At 39.5% G+C, this 18,159-nt stretch overlaps 1 protein-coding gene, 1 long non-coding RNA gene and 1 other non-coding gene across 6 annotated transcripts; 1 reads left to right on the top strand and 2 right to left on the bottom strand.

Moving 5' to 3' along the window:
• Positions 1-720: 720 nt before the first annotated feature.
• ift56 (intraflagellar transport 56) lies at positions 721-9,986 on the bottom strand. Of its 4 annotated transcripts, none has more exons than XM_068592599.1 (19): positions 9,841-9,986; positions 9,494-9,575; positions 9,245-9,388; positions 8,238-8,330; positions 7,954-8,068; positions 7,381-7,430; positions 6,746-6,891; positions 5,205-5,376; positions 4,640-4,714; positions 4,428-4,530; positions 3,994-4,049; positions 3,510-3,563; positions 3,350-3,413; positions 3,175-3,263; positions 2,887-2,970; positions 2,713-2,782; positions 2,015-2,121; positions 1,144-1,277; positions 721-896 (listed from the first exon to the last, which is right to left on the bottom strand). In XM_068592599.1, the coding sequence occupies exons 2-19, from the start codon at positions 9,494-9,496 to the stop codon at positions 782-784; spliced, it is 1,674 nt and encodes a 557-aa protein (XP_068448700.1). In that variant the 5' UTR covers positions 9,497-9,575; positions 9,841-9,986; the 3' UTR covers positions 721-781. The 4 variants fall into 4 exon arrangements, with proteins under 4 accessions (XP_068448700.1, XP_068448702.1, XP_068448701.1 ...); XM_068592601.1 differs by having other exon boundaries at positions 9,494-9,550; XM_068592600.1 differs by lacking the exon at positions 9,841-9,986 and adding an exon at positions 9,702-9,730.
• A 223-nt stretch (positions 9,987-10,209) lies between these two features.
• trnar-ccu (transfer RNA arginine (anticodon CCU)) lies at positions 10,210-10,282 on the top strand. Its single transcript has one exon. It is a non-coding gene; the product is annotated as a tRNA-Arg (tRNA).
• A 479-nt stretch (positions 10,283-10,761) lies between these two features.
• On the bottom strand, positions 10,762-13,956 carry LOC137795215 (uncharacterized). The gene is made up of 5 exons (XR_011078382.1): positions 13,847-13,956; positions 13,150-13,301; positions 12,518-12,604; positions 11,715-11,863; positions 10,762-10,966 (listed from the first exon to the last, which is right to left on the bottom strand). It is a non-coding gene; the product is annotated as an uncharacterized lncRNA (long non-coding RNA).
• Positions 13,957-18,159: the final 4,203 nt, after the last annotated feature.

Raw genomic sequence — 18,159 nt, 5'->3', positions numbered from 1 at the left:
AGAACTTTTTTTTTGTTTTGTTTTGTTTTAGGGCTACAATTTTAGGACTTCTGTCTCAGCTGCTTTTATTGTAACCATTCTTGTTTCAAAATGTCTCCCACCAAACCCAATTACAGTGTAATACAACAATCAATGTTGTACTCCTTAAATCTTGTTATACTAACAGAAAAGGGTATATTTGATGCATCAATGTATGTTAAAAAACTGCAACCCTGATACCAATGCCAAAAACATGTAAAAAAAAAAATCAAATAAATCCAATCATTTTTCCAGCGTTACTGATTAAACAATACTTTTCCTAGTTTATTTGACGTCAAAATCTTTCCTTATCTCCTAATAAGTTACATATATATATATAATTTTATTTTTTTGCCCCCTTTCTCTTCAGTATTTGCTCATATCGTCTGCCTGATCTCTTCAGCCTAACTGTTCTGTTCTTTCTTGTAAATGTAATTTGTATTTCTGCATTGCTTACAAAACATTGAGTGAAAACTACGTGAAGTGAACTACTGTATTGACTTCATATAAATCAATCACTGACAAAACTGCAAAAGTCATTTACGAAATACAAAGTTACATTTTATTACAAATATATAGAAAATTGCAATTCAAAACGTACATATTTTCACAACAGTGTGGCAGAAAATAGTTATAATATTTCTTGATGGAGCATAAATATCATTCATACAATTTAATCAAGGGAAATAACCAAACGCACAATGACTGCTGCATAATGAAGCCACTCTTTATGTGTTGACCTGGACTTCAGTACCCACAGCTCTCAAGAGAGGAGGACTCTGTTGTCTTTGGCCCACTTCCTCAGAACTCGGATGATGTATTCAACCTGAGGGTTTCCTGAATTTCGTAGCAGAGACAACACCTCTTTCAGTCTCTCCCTAGAACACAAACATTATATGTGAGGAAACAAGACGCAATCAAGAATGCACCATCTCTAATCTTTCTTTTATTTAGACACCCACTCAAACAGACCACAAGCGTTTGAGATGTCAGTCCAGATGTTTTTCACTTTTACTGGGTAATGACAGGGCTCTATTTTATACGTTGTTTTTCAAAAACGGCAAGATTCTTTTATTTTTTTAAAATAAGATCACATTATTGTAGAAGGAACTGAGACAAACATACTTGGACTCCTTGTTTGCTAGTATGAGCTGGAAGATGCCGACACAAGCCCCTCTCTTGCCCTCCCAGTAGTTGGATTCTGGGTCCAGTTTCTCCAGTGCATCAAACGCTTTAGCTGCATAGTAGAACTGACCCATCTGAAACATCAAGCTGTGGTCATGAGCAAGCATACAAAAAACATTATACCACCTATTTAACAAAACAACATTTAGTCTCAGAGGATGTTTCAATTATTAGTCGATTGACAGAAAACAAATGAGCAACTATTTTTTAAAAGCGATTGTCGATTGTTTTGAGTCACTTCTTCTCAAGCTAAATTATTATGGTGGCAGCTCCTTAAAAATGAGAATATTCTGCGTTTCTCAATTTAGTCTCACTAATAAGTGAATTTCTTTTAGTTGGACAAAACAAGACATCTGAGTGTGTCACCTTGGGTTCTGGGAATTATGATTTATTATGATCAGCAAATTAACCAATAATGGGGACAATCATTAGTTTCAGCATTATACTTAAATTCAAAGGGAAACGGCAACTAAACATTCATACGAGAGCTGCAACTAATGAACTAAAAATATGTATAAATCTGTTGATTGTTTTTCATAAACTATGAAAAACAGCGATTACGATTCCCCAGAATCCAATGAGAAGCTTTCAAATACCTCCGTCGTCCGACTAAGAGTCAAACTGGAGCTGCAACTGGAGAACGTTTAGCGTCTTGAAATATGACTCAAACATTTAACTAGCAACATTGGGGGCATACATAGACTAATTGTTCCAGCAATAAATTCATCCATTGACTCAAATTTACTTAGAATTTGTAAATGAATGTTTGCGGGGGTCACCCCGAGAGGCAGATGACGGAGGAGGAAGTCACCTTGTAGCAGTCGTTGGCGATGAGCTGCAGCAGACTGAAGGACTCGGAGGAAGTGCCCATCTTCAGATAGAGCTCCCAGGCAAGCTGACCTCTCTGGTTCATTATGTCTGACAAGAACAAGATGAGGGTTCAATCATCCATCATGCGCAGGTAGCTTCAGCAACTTTTATAGATTCAGGTTGGGAAAATGTGAAACGCCTGAGGGCAGGTTGTATTGATGTGGATTAAGCCAAGGAGAGAGGAGAGAAATCTTTTAATGGAGATATCTCTTTTTTAGAGCCGCTGAGGTGCCTGAGTGAACCTCGGTTCTTCACACACCTGAAGCAAGGAATCTAGCAGTGATGTTCGACTCAGTGAACAACAGCACAGGCTTCCTCAGTCTCTTCAGACTTCAGGTCTGTGAGAGCGTTCTTTATGTTTTCATGTCATCAGGTGTAAACTGTGACAGGCCTTTTCAAACACATATTGGTTTGTTGTACGTTTTAACTCCTGTTCTTCTGTACATCTTGTTAACTGAGTTTTATTTGTAATTCAACAAATCTATACTAAGTGACCTGCTGATATTCTTTACTGCCCACTAATGTTCTTCACAAGTTTCTTTACAATTCCTTTTCAGTTTTAAATGTATGGAAAATTGACAGACGTGTGTGAATGGTGCTGCGGGAATGAATTTGCCTCAACAGCACGACTGTACGTACAGCAACGTGCCAGCCAGCTGAGGTAAACGTAGTCGTTCTTGATCTTTTCATTCTGAATCAGCAGAAACACCTGAAAGAGATATTAAAATTAGTCCAAAAACAATAGTAGGCAACTCATCAGAATTGATCAAAGTCTGTACATAGCAACTGTGAAACAACGATGAAACAAAGTACCTCTTCTGCTTCTTTGTAGTTGCCAAGGGCTGCTTTAGCCTGAGCATAGTTGAAGTTGAACGTATCATCATTATAGAAGTAACCCTGCAAATAAGAACAACGCAGACACAAAAAGGTTAAGTGTTCACATGTCCAACGAAAATTGGATACAAAAGTGCGCGCACACACACAAACAAATGTCACCACTTGTCAGCTGAAGTGACACTAGTCACCCAGTGTGTGGGAGTCTCTCCTCCTTACATGCTGATTCTTTACTGGAATGTGTGCCTTGTAGTGAGCAGCACTAACCTTGACTGAGTTCAGGTATATGAGAACGTCTTCAAACTTTCTCAAGAGGAAAAAGCAGGAGGCCATACATTGTCTGCCAGGAATAGTGTCTGAAAGTGAGAAATCTGTTACACACACATCCTCCTCACAGCGCTGCTTCAGAAGCTCATATTGATCACATTTCTACTCCGTGTACCACATTCGCTGGCCGAGCCTCCGACCAACTGAAAGAACTGCTGAGCGATTTTCAGGTGATCCCTCTGAAGGAGAAAAGCATAACAACAGACGTTTGTCTCTTGAGCCGACTCCCATCACATTTCTCTGTGTCAGACTATTTCTTTAACAGCAATACTCACTGATCCGATGTCTTGTCCCAATGCTGCGTTTACCACTCCTTTTAAGATATACTCCTGAGAAAATAAATGATCAAAGTCAAGAAAATGTGTATGAAGTCTTGTCTGGTCCCTTCATGGAGAAATTATTTTAAAAGGGAGAAAGGCCACATTGAGAAGCTTTTAAAGATGAAACATTGGTCACGAAAAATAAAAAAGGGCTCTTCAGGAACTCTTTAGTGGCGCGAGGAGAAGACATGTTTGTTAGTTTGTTTTTGAAAGGTATTTATTAGCTTCATATAATCTGGCATGATCAATGTGAAAAATGTGATAAAAAGAGTCAGTATTAGCTATGGTTGAAGCTAAATAGAGCTACTATTTTATTCTTCATGTCAGAGTGAAATAAAGCAGACCTGAAGCCTCTTATCGAAACCAAATAGTGACTCTGTGCTTGAAAAAAAACGAGTGTAACACCACATAAAAAAACAATGTCCTTTTAGATCATCACCTGAGGGGTTGTGGGCACCATGTCCTGAATGAGGTTGTAAGCTTCCTGGACGTCATCTGGAAGTATAAAGTGGAGAATGTCAATCTTTGAGCGAGGTTACTCTGAACCTGACCCTTAAAACAACGATACATTTGATTAACAGCAGCATGACAAAGGGTTTAGTCGGAGGATGTAATAATCCACTATTATGGCAATGCATGACATAAAATAGTGTGATTCTATTGTTTTGTGTATCATTGTATTATTTTTAGATGAGTTAAAACGGATTAAAGGGCAGTGTGATTAGTGTTCTTGTATCGTATTTGTTATCATAACCTTTTCTTTGAAAGAAAAGGTTTAAAGATATGGTATCTGTCGGACATTTGATACATTTCAGTAGAAATGTTGTCCTTGTTTGGCTTGTTCTAGAAAAATGCAACGTCATGGCTAAACACCTTGTCTGAGGTTGTAGATGACCAGGTTGAGTCTGGCCTCAGGGATCACATCAATCAGAGGAGGCAGCACCTGCAACGCCCCCTCCCCACCACGAAACACCACCTGCAGTACACAGGGGAGAATTTCAGTGTGGAAAAGTAGCACGTCGGTCCCCAGTGTACGCACGCGCACACACCTACGCGCTCACAGTTGGAGCTTGAGAAGAGCTTACCAGGTTGTGTCGGATAAGCTCCTTAGCGAACTCAAAGGAGTAGGAGGAGATGTCGATTAGGTTCTTTAACTCAGCCTAAGAGGGAGCGAGAGCACACATAAGTCAAAACGACGGCCACTTACTCTCCCCAAAGAAATAAAAAGGACAAGCAGTCCCTGAGTCAACAATAATGATGCATGCTTGGTTATTAGACACATAAAAACTTTTTTTTTTTAAAGCACAAATACGGCGCACTGACACGACTAAAATATTCATAATACGTAATACTTACAGTATTGTTGCTTTCATTTTATCGTATTTCCCTTTGTATTATTTCTTGGATATTTTATACAAATGCGAGATAAAAATAAATTATATATATATATATATATATATTCTTTTAAAGAAAGAAATGAGCCTTTTCACTCATTACCTTTGACATTTTGGCCGATCTATTCTTACACAGATAGCGACAGACCTCGGTCACGCAAAACGATTTGTTATTGACAAAGTGAAAACATATGAGGTCATACGTCAAATGAAGACCAACAAAAATATCAGCCAAGACATGCGGCCGAGGCAGTACCTCAGCTGCCTTGCCATTGTAGAGCCTGAAGTGGTTGCAGGCCTTCAGGTTGAGGGCGATAGTGGAGTCCGGCTTGCTCTGCAGGTACACAGCCAACACCTCCTGGGACACGTCGTAGTAGTCCAGCTTGTAGTAGCACAGAGCCACGTACACCTTCAGAGCCAGGAAATCTCTGAAAGACAGGACGCAATGTGGGCGTGAAACTGGCTTTCATACTTATACTTTTGGTTGGAAACAAAATATTTCAGATTCTTAATTTATTTTTTGACAGTGGTCAACATATGGTTGTTTATAACAGGACATTTTGCCATGTCATGAGGTTAATCACTCGATATTATCTGATGTTGCTTGGCATTATAGTGTGTATTGTGACAAACCCCTCCTTTCCTCTAAGGGTCTGTGTCAGCTGATGAGGCACACCTGAGCCTGGTGTTGTTCCAGGTATAAAAGCTTAACATCTTTTCACACATGCTGAGGTCACTGATTACTTACGCTCCATATTTGTTTTGTTTAGTTCATGTTATCCTTTAATTAAATGTGCCTATTTAATACTTTAAATAGGCACTACTACTATAGACACATACTTTATTTTTATAATGCCAATTTAATTTAATTATTACTTAAATCAGATAATAAAAATATAGATTTATGCCAGTTCATGACAGAGTAAAAGAGGTTGGAGATTTGACGACAGGGACTCAAATGTGATCCGTTTTCAGGATACAGTTTGTATTTAATGGGAGTCCATTGCATGTGCAGTACAGTCCGGACTGCTCACAGCAAGCGCTTCTCCTCTGTGCTGGTGTTTGTATCTCGAGCAGTGATGCATCATTTATTATAATTGTCTTCATTCAAGACTACTGTCCCGTGGGACAAAGAGGGCCAGAATTCACTTAAAACTTTCTTGTGGTACAATTTGTGGACTCTGCATCAATACACACGTTTTCTTTCATACTCAATATAGCATTGCAGCAAACAACATATCTTATTATTGGAGTTTATAACAAAAATCTTTATAAAAACAACAATTTCATGATATATTTGTGTTGAAATTTCCCATGTGTAAAAAAGACAGAGCAAAGAAGTCGTTACAGAAAAAAATACTGGAGACAAACAAGGAAGTTTAGAAAATGAATGGTGTCTAGTAGTGTGGCAAAAGAACATTGAGGCTGGTACAATTTTAGCATAGCTATATTTTTATAGATTCTTTTCTGTTAGCATTTGGAAGAAGAAGCAGCAGTAAGGCTCATTTGCATTCAAACACATGCACCTTGGCCTACAAAATGCCACGAAGCCATGAATAGATCTCTGAGAAGCGGCACACTCGACATCTTTCATTTTCTTCCCCTCGCTCCTCCAGAGACAGTATATCAGTGGAAGAGGAAGCCAGCTCAGCAGGCCAGCTGGACTGACACTTGAATTATCTTCACAGTTCCACAAGGCGTGATTCTCAAATTAACAACTCGCACCTGTCAAGGTGGTGCTGGGACGGCACTGTGAAACTAATTTCCTAAAGTAAAAGGATAAGGGAGAGCGCACACCTGTTCTGCAGTAGAATACGTTTATAGATGTCGATGGCCTCTTGGTAGTGGGAGCGCATGTAGTGGATGGATGCCAGGCTCAGCTGGTCCTCTGTCACATCCTCCAGGTTCTGGTGGAAACACATCAGCTTCTTCTCATCGCTGAACTAAGACACAATGTGGGCACAACAGAACACAAACGAACGCATCTGGTGATTTCATTGGCTCAGTGTTGAGACTAATGGACAGAAAATCAATTACACAAACATACAAAACAAGATGAAATTAACTATTGGATCAGTATTGTATGTCGGAGAATCACATTATAGCGCTATTGACGCTAACAGATATATTCAAAAATGAAATATCAATGTGTTAATAATACACTTATGACAAAAAAAAAGAGACAAAATGCACAAACAAAAATAAAGATGAATTTGACTCATAGCATTATTTTTATTTTCTATAGATATTGCAATAATATCGCCATATCCTTGTTGTATGACATGACTACAGACCTGTATGTTTCTTTCATATCTTACACGTAAACCTATATTTACAGTGTGGTGTCACTCAGCATTGAAATATTAGTGATCATGTGAAGGCAGAGAAGAAAATCAAACACACAAAATTGAATATTATGGCATTTTTCCAACCTTATGAGCCAAGTGGAAGAGTAGTCTGTTTTGGAGGGGGGACTTTGGCGCTACAGACAGCAAGAGACACCAATTGTAGTTAGACAGAAAACCACTTGAAAATGAGAGGCGCAATTTATTAACATCATAACCACAACTGTAGAAAAAAACTGAGGAGTAAATTAATGGGAACTAAAAAATTTCCAAAACCCCACACTTAGCTAAATCTGCAAAACAAAGTAATGGCAATAATAGCTGCTTTACTATAGAATACTGCAATTAATAGACTTCTTGAATAAAACCTGGTGCACAATTACTATTTCATTTAAAGGTTATACAAAAACACACGATATAGCTGAAAGAATTTATACTTGGTGACATTAGATTATGTTTTGTATATATATATATATATATATATATCTATACATACATATATATATATATATATATATATATATATATATATATATATATATATATATATAGATATATATATATATATATATATATATATATATATATATATATATATATAGTATGTGTACTGGTTGGTTAGAATACGGTGCAAAGGACATAACAAATGTGACAGCCTACCCTTGGATGCAGCCTCCTCAGCCTCTTGATACAGCCCCAGAAAAAACAGTGCACAGGCCAGAAACACCCACACGTCAGCGGGGCATTCAGGCTTCATGGTCAGAGACTTGTACTCCTGTCACAACATAATAATGAAATATTACACATGCGATCAAACTCTATAGGAAACACTTAGTCACATCCTTATGCATTCATCCATTGATTATTCAGAATAATTAGTTATTTAAATAAATAATAATTCTGTGTGCCAAACGACCTGCACTCATTCTCATACACATAAATACCTCCATAGCTCTCTTGTAATCACTCAAGTGAAAGGCGCAGTAGCCAATCCAGAGGTCGACATGCTCCTCTTTCTCGCCAATACTTCTCTGGAACTAGAGATGACACAGCAACAAATCAGCAGCAGCAGCACTAAGTAACACAGTGCTGTCTGTAGCATAGATGTGGGAGTGAATCTATTCCTGAAAATTAAATCCCAGGGCATGACACGTGTTAATCTGCAGGAGGTATTGCAGTTTTTGTTTTTAAACGTTAACCCCTCAATCTTTAAACTGAATCATCACATTTTCTATATTTTGTATTATAGGATATAGGGTAATGGCAGCTTCATTCCTTAATTTTGAGAAATGTTGGTCAAATCATGTAATTTCCAAAATTAACGTTGGCATCCACAGGTCGGAATCCGCTAGGAGATTTTATTAGGGTCACCAAATACATTTGCTAAATTTATTATATAGTCTTTTACCATTCATATCTGCAGTACACCGTTAGACAACACAAGAAACCTGAATGTCTTGCTCTGATAATTGAAGCGTACTTATTGTCTCAAATATGAAAGGGAGGCGTACATTCTTTTTTTGTTGAGTGGAAACAAAAAGAATGCATTCATTTGGTCTCATTTATTTAGTACTTACTGTGTGTGTATGCTTTCAATGACACTTGCACAAAACAAAGTGTTAATATTTTCAACAATACAGTCAATGTGCTCACTCCAACCTCATCTGCTGCACACATCCTGTGAGTCTCCAGCTCCTGCCTTCACCTCATCCCTACCACCTTAAAACTGATGATAGACTGATTAAAGGTTATTTACCATTTACTAGATTGATATTGAACCTAGTGCCGTTCTGTTTATTTAGAATCCCATTCGTGTATGATTGACTACTTGTAACAATAATAAATAACCATAATTGTAACACCAATAAATCTAGTAAAGAACGGCCCTTCACTCAAAAGGCTTTGCATCTGATTATTGTGTTATTAGCCGATGTGCGAAGTGTGTGAGTACCTCTAACAGCGTGAAAGCCCCCAGGTAGTCTCTCTGTTGCAGGTAGTCCTCCAAGGGGGGAACCGTCGTCTTGTTTTTCTTCTTTTTCTCACTGATGCTCACCGGCGTCTCTTCCCTGACGCCTGGCTTCACGCGAGAGAGGTTCTGCCGAGGGACGAGGTTTGAATTTCTCAAGTTGTCTCAGAACTTCACGTTGGTTGGGTCAAACATTCGAGATCATTTCATAAATATGTAGAACCGTGAACTCACCATGTCGACCGGTTTCTCTCGATGAGGCGCCCAACTCCAGCGAGGACTTGTTTATCTCTAACCAAGGTAACGTTGGGTGTTACTGCCAATGAAAACACACATTGACGTCACCTACCGTTCGGCTTCTCGCTGTCCAACCGCGTCTTCATCTAACATCGAAACTAACAAAAGTATCTTTATACTAACAGATGCAACAACAGTTAGGCACCTTTTCCCCCACTATCTCCTGGAGAATTATGGACGAGCTTCGTAATAGTTAGCTAACACAGATTTGATTTTCCGCTCCCATATTTTCAAATTAAAGGCACAAGTAAAGGACCGAACAATGTAGTGAGGAAGTTAAACACCTAGTTAATCAGGTCGAGGTCCATATCACGGCCCTCTTTCCAAATCCGGGAGCGGGAAGAACCCGAGGTTGGACATGGTACCCGAAGGGAAACATCCGACACAGACAGCAGCCGCCTTAGAATACGTCTCTGGACCGACATTTATTCTGAAGTCAAACCGGAAATAGCTCAACTCTTCTATGTTAAACTTGACTAGAGAGGGAGGGCGGGTGGGTTTCTTTGTTGCTTAGCAACGGAGAAAAATTGCTGCGGCCCATCATGAAGGATTTTGAGTTTATAAAACTTATTTTTCATACAAGGCGCAGCCATGAAGTGTAACAGTGAGTCATATGGATGAAATTCTGAAAATAGTAAGGGTGTGACATAATTGCCCCAGTGGCCTAATGGATAAGGCACTGGCCTCCTAAGCCAGGGATTGTGGGTTCGAGTCCCATCTGGGGTGAGGTGTTTTAAATTTACAAGCACCGCATAGAGCGCTTCCTGCTAAATACACTGCAATAGAACACAAATATTTGCTCAAATGTAACAAAATATGGTGTTAAGCACAGCTTTCAACAAAAAGTTTACTGTCATTGCTTGCTGCATTATTGCAATAAAGTGTGCTTAGTCACAGAAACCAACATGGATCACTTAAAACACATTGGTGTTCAGTCATGACTTATTTTTACAGCATGAGTTTGCACGTCGGGATCATTGGCTTCATCCGGAACAGTGATAAGTCTGCGTACAGACAGGAGGCTGAACAGCTGATCCTCTGTGTGGTCAGAACAACCTGCTGCTGAACAAGCTCAATACAGCGGAGATGACAGTAGATTTCAGGAATTAGTTTCTTTATCCAGCTGCTAATGCTGTACTATGCAGCGTTTAACAATGCTATGCACCTATACCTATGATATAAGCATTTGACATTTTATATTTTACACGATGCATATGTGAATCCTTTATGCAGACAAATTTAACTAGTCAGGTTTTATGAATAACCAGCCAACTTTATTGATTTCTCAGCTCGTAGTGTGGTGAATTTCTCATGTTCTTTGATAGGACCAGTCCGAAAACTAGCACCCTCGGAGTCTGCACAACAGGAGCTGAATAGCAGAGTTCAGGAGCATCCCGGACACCCAGTACACTGTAGAGAACAAAAAGGTATCAAGAAATATTTCATCAATATGCTTTCGGTTGAAATGTTTGTACATTTATCCGAATAATTTAATGTGACTGGGACAGTGGGAAGTAACGTTAGTAGAGTATGTACGGGTGTTTGGAGGAGAGAGAACGTCAGTAGTTAATGTTTGAATGTGGCTCAGGTCACTATCAAACCCCAGTCATTGGACAGCAGTCCTCAATGGTGTTAGCGAAAACCCGGCCATATCACTCTAGCACACTTCGACACCTGAACACAGACAAGATCCGTGCCAGGCTTTAATGATGTGCTGCATGTTTAGTCCAATGGAATCCTCTTTTTTTAAAAGACAAATACAAAATAATCCATTTAAAACCAAGTCACACTGTGTACCAGTGAGACTAAGCAGAGGCACAAGGCAGTTTTCACACATTACCGGAATCAGTAGTCTGTAAATCACTTTATAATCTTTCCAAAACAGACAGTTTTGCTCTTTTCAAATTGGGAAAAAAAAATAAAATTGAACTGCAATTCTTTCAGTAGTTGTTTTTTTTTTAGTACAACATATTTCTTCCAACAAAAGGATTTTAGTCTAGACAGTCAGAAAGGATGCATTCAAACTTTCCCCAAATCCCCAAGAGTATGAATTCTAACAACTGTACTTTCAACAGAAATGTACTTTGAACTACTTTGCTTTCTATGTATACAGGAATTGTAAATGTATGCAATCCTGTGTGCAGGAATTAAGACCTACAGACATTCTTCCTCTTGTGGACACTGCTCCACCTGGAAGTCCAGGTCAGCTCCGTGCTGGTGGGTTCTTGCAGCCCGCGCCAGCACCTTTAGCACATCCTGCATCTGCAGGCCAACCAGACACCGTGTTCACTGGGTTTAGTGGGAGAGCTGGAAGAGGACAAAATATATTTATAGATATAAACTTTGCAACAAATAAGACCACAAGATTAGGGCAAGATCCTAAAGTGAGCAATGTTCAAAAAGCACCTTTTCCACAGTAAACAGGTCAACTATGTGCTTACACATAGATCTAATCCTGTCACTTAGTATAGTTAGTAGAGTAAGAGTACAAAAAAGCACTTCAGTATTTGATGTTTAAATGTGGCTCAGGTCACTATCAAACCCCAGTCATTGGACAGCAGTCCTCAATGGTGTTAGCGAAAACCCGGCCATATCACTCTAGCACACTTCGACACCTGAACACAGACAAGATCAGTGCCAGGCTTTAATGATGTGCTGCATGTTTAGTCCAATGGAATAAGCGTAACTTTTTTTTAAAGCATTAAAAGAGTACTTTTGCTGAGCAGTGCCCACAGCGTATAGCACAAGAGTAAAATAAGACAGCAAAGGGACTCTGTGAAAGCAGTTGTATGGGAAAGTTTGCCATCTTTAGAAACCATAAACTCGTGGTCATACCAGCCCAAAAGAGACCATGGCAGCAAAAGCCTGTGTACTGAATATAGTAACAGCTTTTACGCTTGTCATTTCAACATTCCAGTAAAAAACACTAACTTGTTATCCGATGGAATGTTTCATGCATACCTGTCCTGTATTCCTGAAAGAAATCCCTGGATTCTCGCTGGCAGTGGCCCGGCTGCCACCAGGTCTTTCTCAAGTTAATGTACAAACCTGCATCGGGAAAGGCACAAGTAATAGGTTCATAATACATCTGATTAAATACAGTTTCTCCAAGATCTAGTGCTTCAAGTGTCCCAAGTTTACGCCTCTTGTGAAGAACTGAACAGCGTATAACTGCAGCAAGACATGAGACAAATTAAATCTAAAATAATCTGTTTAAAACCAAGTCACACTGGGTGTAACAAGGAAGCCTAAGCAGAGACACAAGCCAGTTTTCACATTACCAGATACATTAGTCTGTAAATCACTATATACGCTTTCCAAAGCAGAGAATGTATTGTTCTTTTCACATTAAGAAAAAATAAAGTGCAATTGTTTCAGTAGTTTTCTTTTAGTACAAAAACATATTCTGCCAAGAAAAGGATTTTAGTCTGAACAGTCGGGAAGAAGGATGCATTCAAACTTTCCCCAAATCCTCCACAGTATGCATTCTAATAACTGTACATTCAACAGAAGTGTATTTCAAACTACTTTGCGTTCTGTGTATGCAGGAATCAAAGCTGTATGCAATCCTGTGTGCAGGAATTAAGACTTACAGACATTCTTCCTCTTGTGGACACTGCTCCACCTGGAAGTCCAGGTCAGCGCCGTGCTGGTGGGTTCTTGCGGCCCGCGCCAGCACCTTCAGTACATCCTCCTCCATCTGCAGGCCAAATAGACATCGTGTCCACTGGGTTTAGTGGGAGAGCTGCAAGAGGACAGAAATATATATACATTTACACTTCGCAACAAAATGGACCACAAGGGTATAAAACATCCTTGATGGCAAGATCCAAACGTGAGCAATGGTCAAAAAGCACCCTTTCCCGAGTAAAACAAATATTAAAGCACTCTAGTATTGGATGTTTAAATGTGGCTCAGGTCACTATCAAACCCCAGTCATTGGACAGCAGTCCTCAATGGTGTTAGCGAAAACCCGGCCATGTCGCTCTAGCACACTTCGACACCTGAACACAGACAAGCTCAGTGCCAGGCTTTAATGATGTGCTGCATGTTTAGTGCAACCAAGAAGCTTAACTTCTTTTGAAAAGCATTACAAGAGGGTGTCTTTTGCTGAGCAGTGCCCACAGATATTGTTAATGAGCGTGTCTGTGTGTAGGCACATGACAACATGACATTATGGCACATGACATTATGTCCTTGAATGTTCCGTCGTAACTGCAGCACAGTGACAACTTCACGAACACGCAAGTCGTGAATGTAATAATGAAAAGGTGCAGAGTTATTTCTCACCACGTGAACACGCCGCGAGGAGAACACAACGTCGCGGTGGAAAGGGACAGACAACGGAAGTTACGTTGGTTTTATAGTGCGATCACTTCCGGGTTAAACGTTCATGCCCTGATGTAACGGACGTCGAAATAAGAGCACACTTCCGGTAAAAACAATTAAAAAAAATTTCAGGAAATGACCCCCAGCTATAAACTAATTCCACTGATAGTAGACCACCTCAAGATGTCACTCAGAATGAGAAATAAATGGCTTGCAAGAGTTTGGTCTTCCGACTAGACACTAGAGCTTCATTTGTGCGTTATATGTATTTTATTCTGAAAGACTGACGGTGTCCGACTCAAGAAAAACGCGCTGGACTTAAATGAGAAACGGACCAGTTTAGTGGTTTAATGGAGGTTTTTACTGTGTTCTCATTCTGAGATGCAGTTTAAGAAATACAATGCAGCTGTGAGATGCAGCAACCGATTCATATCCTTGAATCTGGTTCAATGAAATGCAGCAAACAGAAAAGTTTAGATTAACTCTTTTATGGTGTTCATGTCTGTTTCATTTTTAATCAAAACAAAAATAATATGATTTATTATTTTTTCAAACTCAGACTTATTGGCTTTGGCTCATTTTCTGCAAAGAACATATATCAGACATTTATATTACATACAAGATGTTCGGGCTCACAAAAGTGTGGAAATTATGTACCCTGAATTAAATTATTAACCAAATTTGTTGTTTATATTGCTTCTAATTGGGATGAAGAAAACATCTGTTGAGTATTTTAACATCAAATTGTTTGAGCGTGTTGAATTAAAAACCCAAAAATACAGCGGGTCCAACAGACCCACCAAACAAGGGTTAATATTATTAACTATAGTAACATCTAATGGTGTTACGGGACAATTTGGACCCATGTATATTTACTTCAAGAAAAAGGATAAAAAGTATTTTTTTAGCAATATAACTTTAATACAAACACAAAATGAAAAACATAATACAAGTCATAATACAACATATAGATTTGCAAGGTCACAAAAACAACAATCAAGCAATTTAGTGATGTTTTGTTTTATTTAGTTGAAATAGAAGTTCCTGACAAAGTCAAAAAGCCTGGATGCAATAAACACATTTGTGGTTCTTTTATGCATTTAAAACCTGTCATGCGTCAATGACGACCCAAACACAAGAGGAAGGTTAAGCCTAATTAGCTTATCCATTCCATTATTAGACAACTATTCACGCCCCCAATTGACTACATGGAGAACGTGCAAACTTCACACAGAAGGACTGACCGAACCGGGAACCGAACCTGTGCTCCTCCTGCTGTGAGGTGACAGTGCTCGCCACGACACCACTGTGCAGCACTCATTAGCATATCAGTCTAAAATTTGAACTGTGACATAAGCAATGTTCGTTTTATTGCAGCACATCAGTGTGAATAAACTCCTAAAAAGGATGTGAAATCCATAGTGATAACAAGACGCTATGAAACGCTGTCAGTCCTCCACGAGGAGGCCGCTCCCTGAGTCCAATGCAGCGCTGTAGCTCCTGAACCGCTGCTGGCTCTTCTTGTTTATACTGGCACGATGACTGACGTTCACACATGAAGGAACCTTCACCAAATGCTTAAACTCCGTACTTTATTGGATCTGTATTGTGTACGATGCATACACTGTAGTAGTCACCGTGACGTCATGGATCGCTTGTTTGAGGCTTCGACTTCCACATTTTGTCCGTTGTCATCTGGTTCTGTTTTGGCATTTTTAGGCGAACTAAATGTTACAATTACCTTTCCAGTAGTGAAAACACACTAACTAAATACACTAGCTAACTGTCAGAGGAGGAGTCGCCCCCTGCTGGCAATTAAAGATAATGCAAGTTTAAGACACTTCTGCATTGACTTCACTTTTTAGACCCGCAGGTCTCTGCCTGGTTATGACAATGTGTGGTAGTACACACAGGAATAAACACGGGATAGCATTAGTTATTACTTTGGCCCAGTCCGAATCAGCTCGTCGACACGTTCAGGTGATGTAGTCACAAACTCAACGTTTAGAGCTGCCAGTTGACCTCCAGGTCATGCTCCATATCTGTCAAGCGTGTCAGCACAGGTCATATGTAATGTAATGTAATATAGTGTAATGTAATTTAATGTAAGGCAATGTAATATAATGTAATGTAATGTCATCCTTTTATTTTCATATATTGCAATGACTCTTAAACGTTTCATTGATTTATTTAGGTCGGCAGTATGTACCTGACAATACTCTTTGAGCCGGACTTGTTTGTTGCAAAGTAAAAACAAATGTACCTTGTAGGTATTTTCTTTGTATTTCTTGATTTTGTTATGCCTCTCCAGTGGTAAGTTCTATATGTTCATTTATAAATAAGCTACAGCAATGTTATGGACATGATTCATTAATTAAGTTCCCACATTGCCTCCCCTTTATATATTGAGGTCACATCTTGTTCCCTTGCACCTTCATCACCTTGTATCATCACCTTCTGTTCTGGTACACAATCAGTAAAGATTACAATTGTTTATGAGTTCATTTGAATACAATTGGGAAGAATTATACTGCACTTGCTAGCTGTTCCTCCATTTTATTCATATCAACATGTAATATTACAAACACCAATACTTAACAGTAATAACAGTAATGCCTTCGAGTCAAATGGAAATCAAAAACATTAAATATACATACATTCTGTCATACATTTAATATCAGAAATATTATGATATTGTTGCTAATATAAAGACATATCTAGAAAGACATTCAGTAAATAAACATACAGGTTACATGAACATACTGTATTCTATGTGACAGATGAAATACTTCAAAACCTTCAGAATGATTATTTCTCGTTCAGCCTGAACCGTCAGTCTCCTTCTTGCTTTCTGAGCAGATGAAACAGCTGCTGACAGCTTCCTGTGTGTGTGAGGTTGCTTCCTGAACCCACCAGCACAGAAGAAGCCGACGGAGACAAACTCCGTCCTCCGTGCTGGTGGGGACGGGACGGTCCTCGTCCTCTCGGCTGGTGGCGTCGGGGTGGAGGGGCATGGAGGACCGGACTCACTGGTTCTCTGACTCTCTGGGGTGCTGAGAGGGTTCAGAGGTCTGCTGTGGATCTGGGTCGTCCTGGGATGATGGGTTGGTTGACCTCCACCCTCAGCTGCCCAACCAGTGAGACCTGAGGAGTCCTGCTCTGTGAGACACAAACACAAGAGATGAATACTTTGGAACTCATCTACACAACCTTTACATTGTTGCGTTGAATCTGGCCTTCAACGATGGAATGGTATTACTGATACTTCTGAACTCCTCGAAAGGGATCACTTACTCCGCCCACTGGAAGAAAGGCGACCGCCGCTCTCCATCTGGTCCTCCCGTAGTCCTCCATCCTTCTCCTCTGCTCCGTCTTCAAGGAGACCCTGGATGCTGCTTCCTGTATCACGACCATCGATAGCTGTGTAAAAAGACTTGGAAACTTTACTTAACGTTAGTAGTTTTTATTGTACACATCTGTCTGGTTCAGCTTCACATAACTATACAAATAACCAGAGAGCGTTAAATGATGTTCCTGGCTGTCTTAACTTTCCCAAACACCAAGGTACATCACAGAATCTGATGCTGAGGCCCTCCTTTAAATCCAGATGGAAGACTTTTCTCTTTATTCTATTTTTTCCTATTTGACTGTATTTTAAATGTTTTGAAATGAATGTTCTGGATTGTTTTTAAATCTTGTTTTCTTCTGCATTAGGTTTTGATGCTTTCAATGGTTTTATGTTAAGCACTTTGAATCACTTTGTGGTTGAAATGTGCCATACAAATCAACTTGCCTTGCCTCGCCTTGATAGGTCACAGATGCCATGCAACGTTGATCCAAGCCAAATTGCAGGCAGGATACCATGACTTCAAGCAGGACTTGATTCCACGACCTGTTTATCAAGGTAAAATGGAAATAAACTTCCTAAGCAAAACTCCATGCGAGGAGGCTTAATGGACTTCCGTTGAATTGCAAACCAGTGTCCTAGTTATTTGCCTTCTGGCAATCAACCATGGTGAAATAAAGCCATTGAGTGGCCTCTGCCAATTATCCTGTTGAGTGGCCCCATGAGGAAGGAAAACTGCATTTTCCGTATATATTAAGCTTGGCAATTGTGTCACTTTGTAAAGTTTTGTTCTTGTCGGGAAGGGGAATTGCATTAGGTCGTTATTGATAATTAAACAGTTGAGAGGGACAGTAAACATGGGAGAGAGGGTAAACCCAAATATCAAGATTCAATTTTGCATAATTTACGTGTGCAACCAGCGCAACGT

The sequence above is a fragment of the Clinocottus analis genome, unplaced genomic scaffold (assembly GCF_023055335.1).
Source record: "Clinocottus analis isolate CAN_PGR_092001 unplaced genomic scaffold, fCliAna1.0.p SCAF_27, whole genome shotgun sequence".
NCBI classification, from domain to species: Eukaryota; Metazoa; Chordata; class Actinopteri; order Perciformes; family Cottidae; genus Clinocottus; species Clinocottus analis.
The sequence above is the reverse complement of the archived record's forward strand: the minus strand, read 5'-3'. Positions and strand labels throughout refer to the sequence as shown.

Excerpts from the sequence above, each read along its gene's own strand:
- ift56 (XM_068592599.1), bottom strand. Across the intron at positions 8,331-9,244 it reads GGGCTTTCACGCTGTTAGAG|TTCCAGAGAAGTATTGGCGA; the intron begins GTACTCACACAC and ends TGTCATCTCTAG. Across the intron at positions 2,783-2,886 it reads ACTACAAAGAAGCAGAAGAG|GTGTTTCTGCTGATTCAGAA; the intron begins GTACTTTGTTTC and ends TATCTCTTTCAG.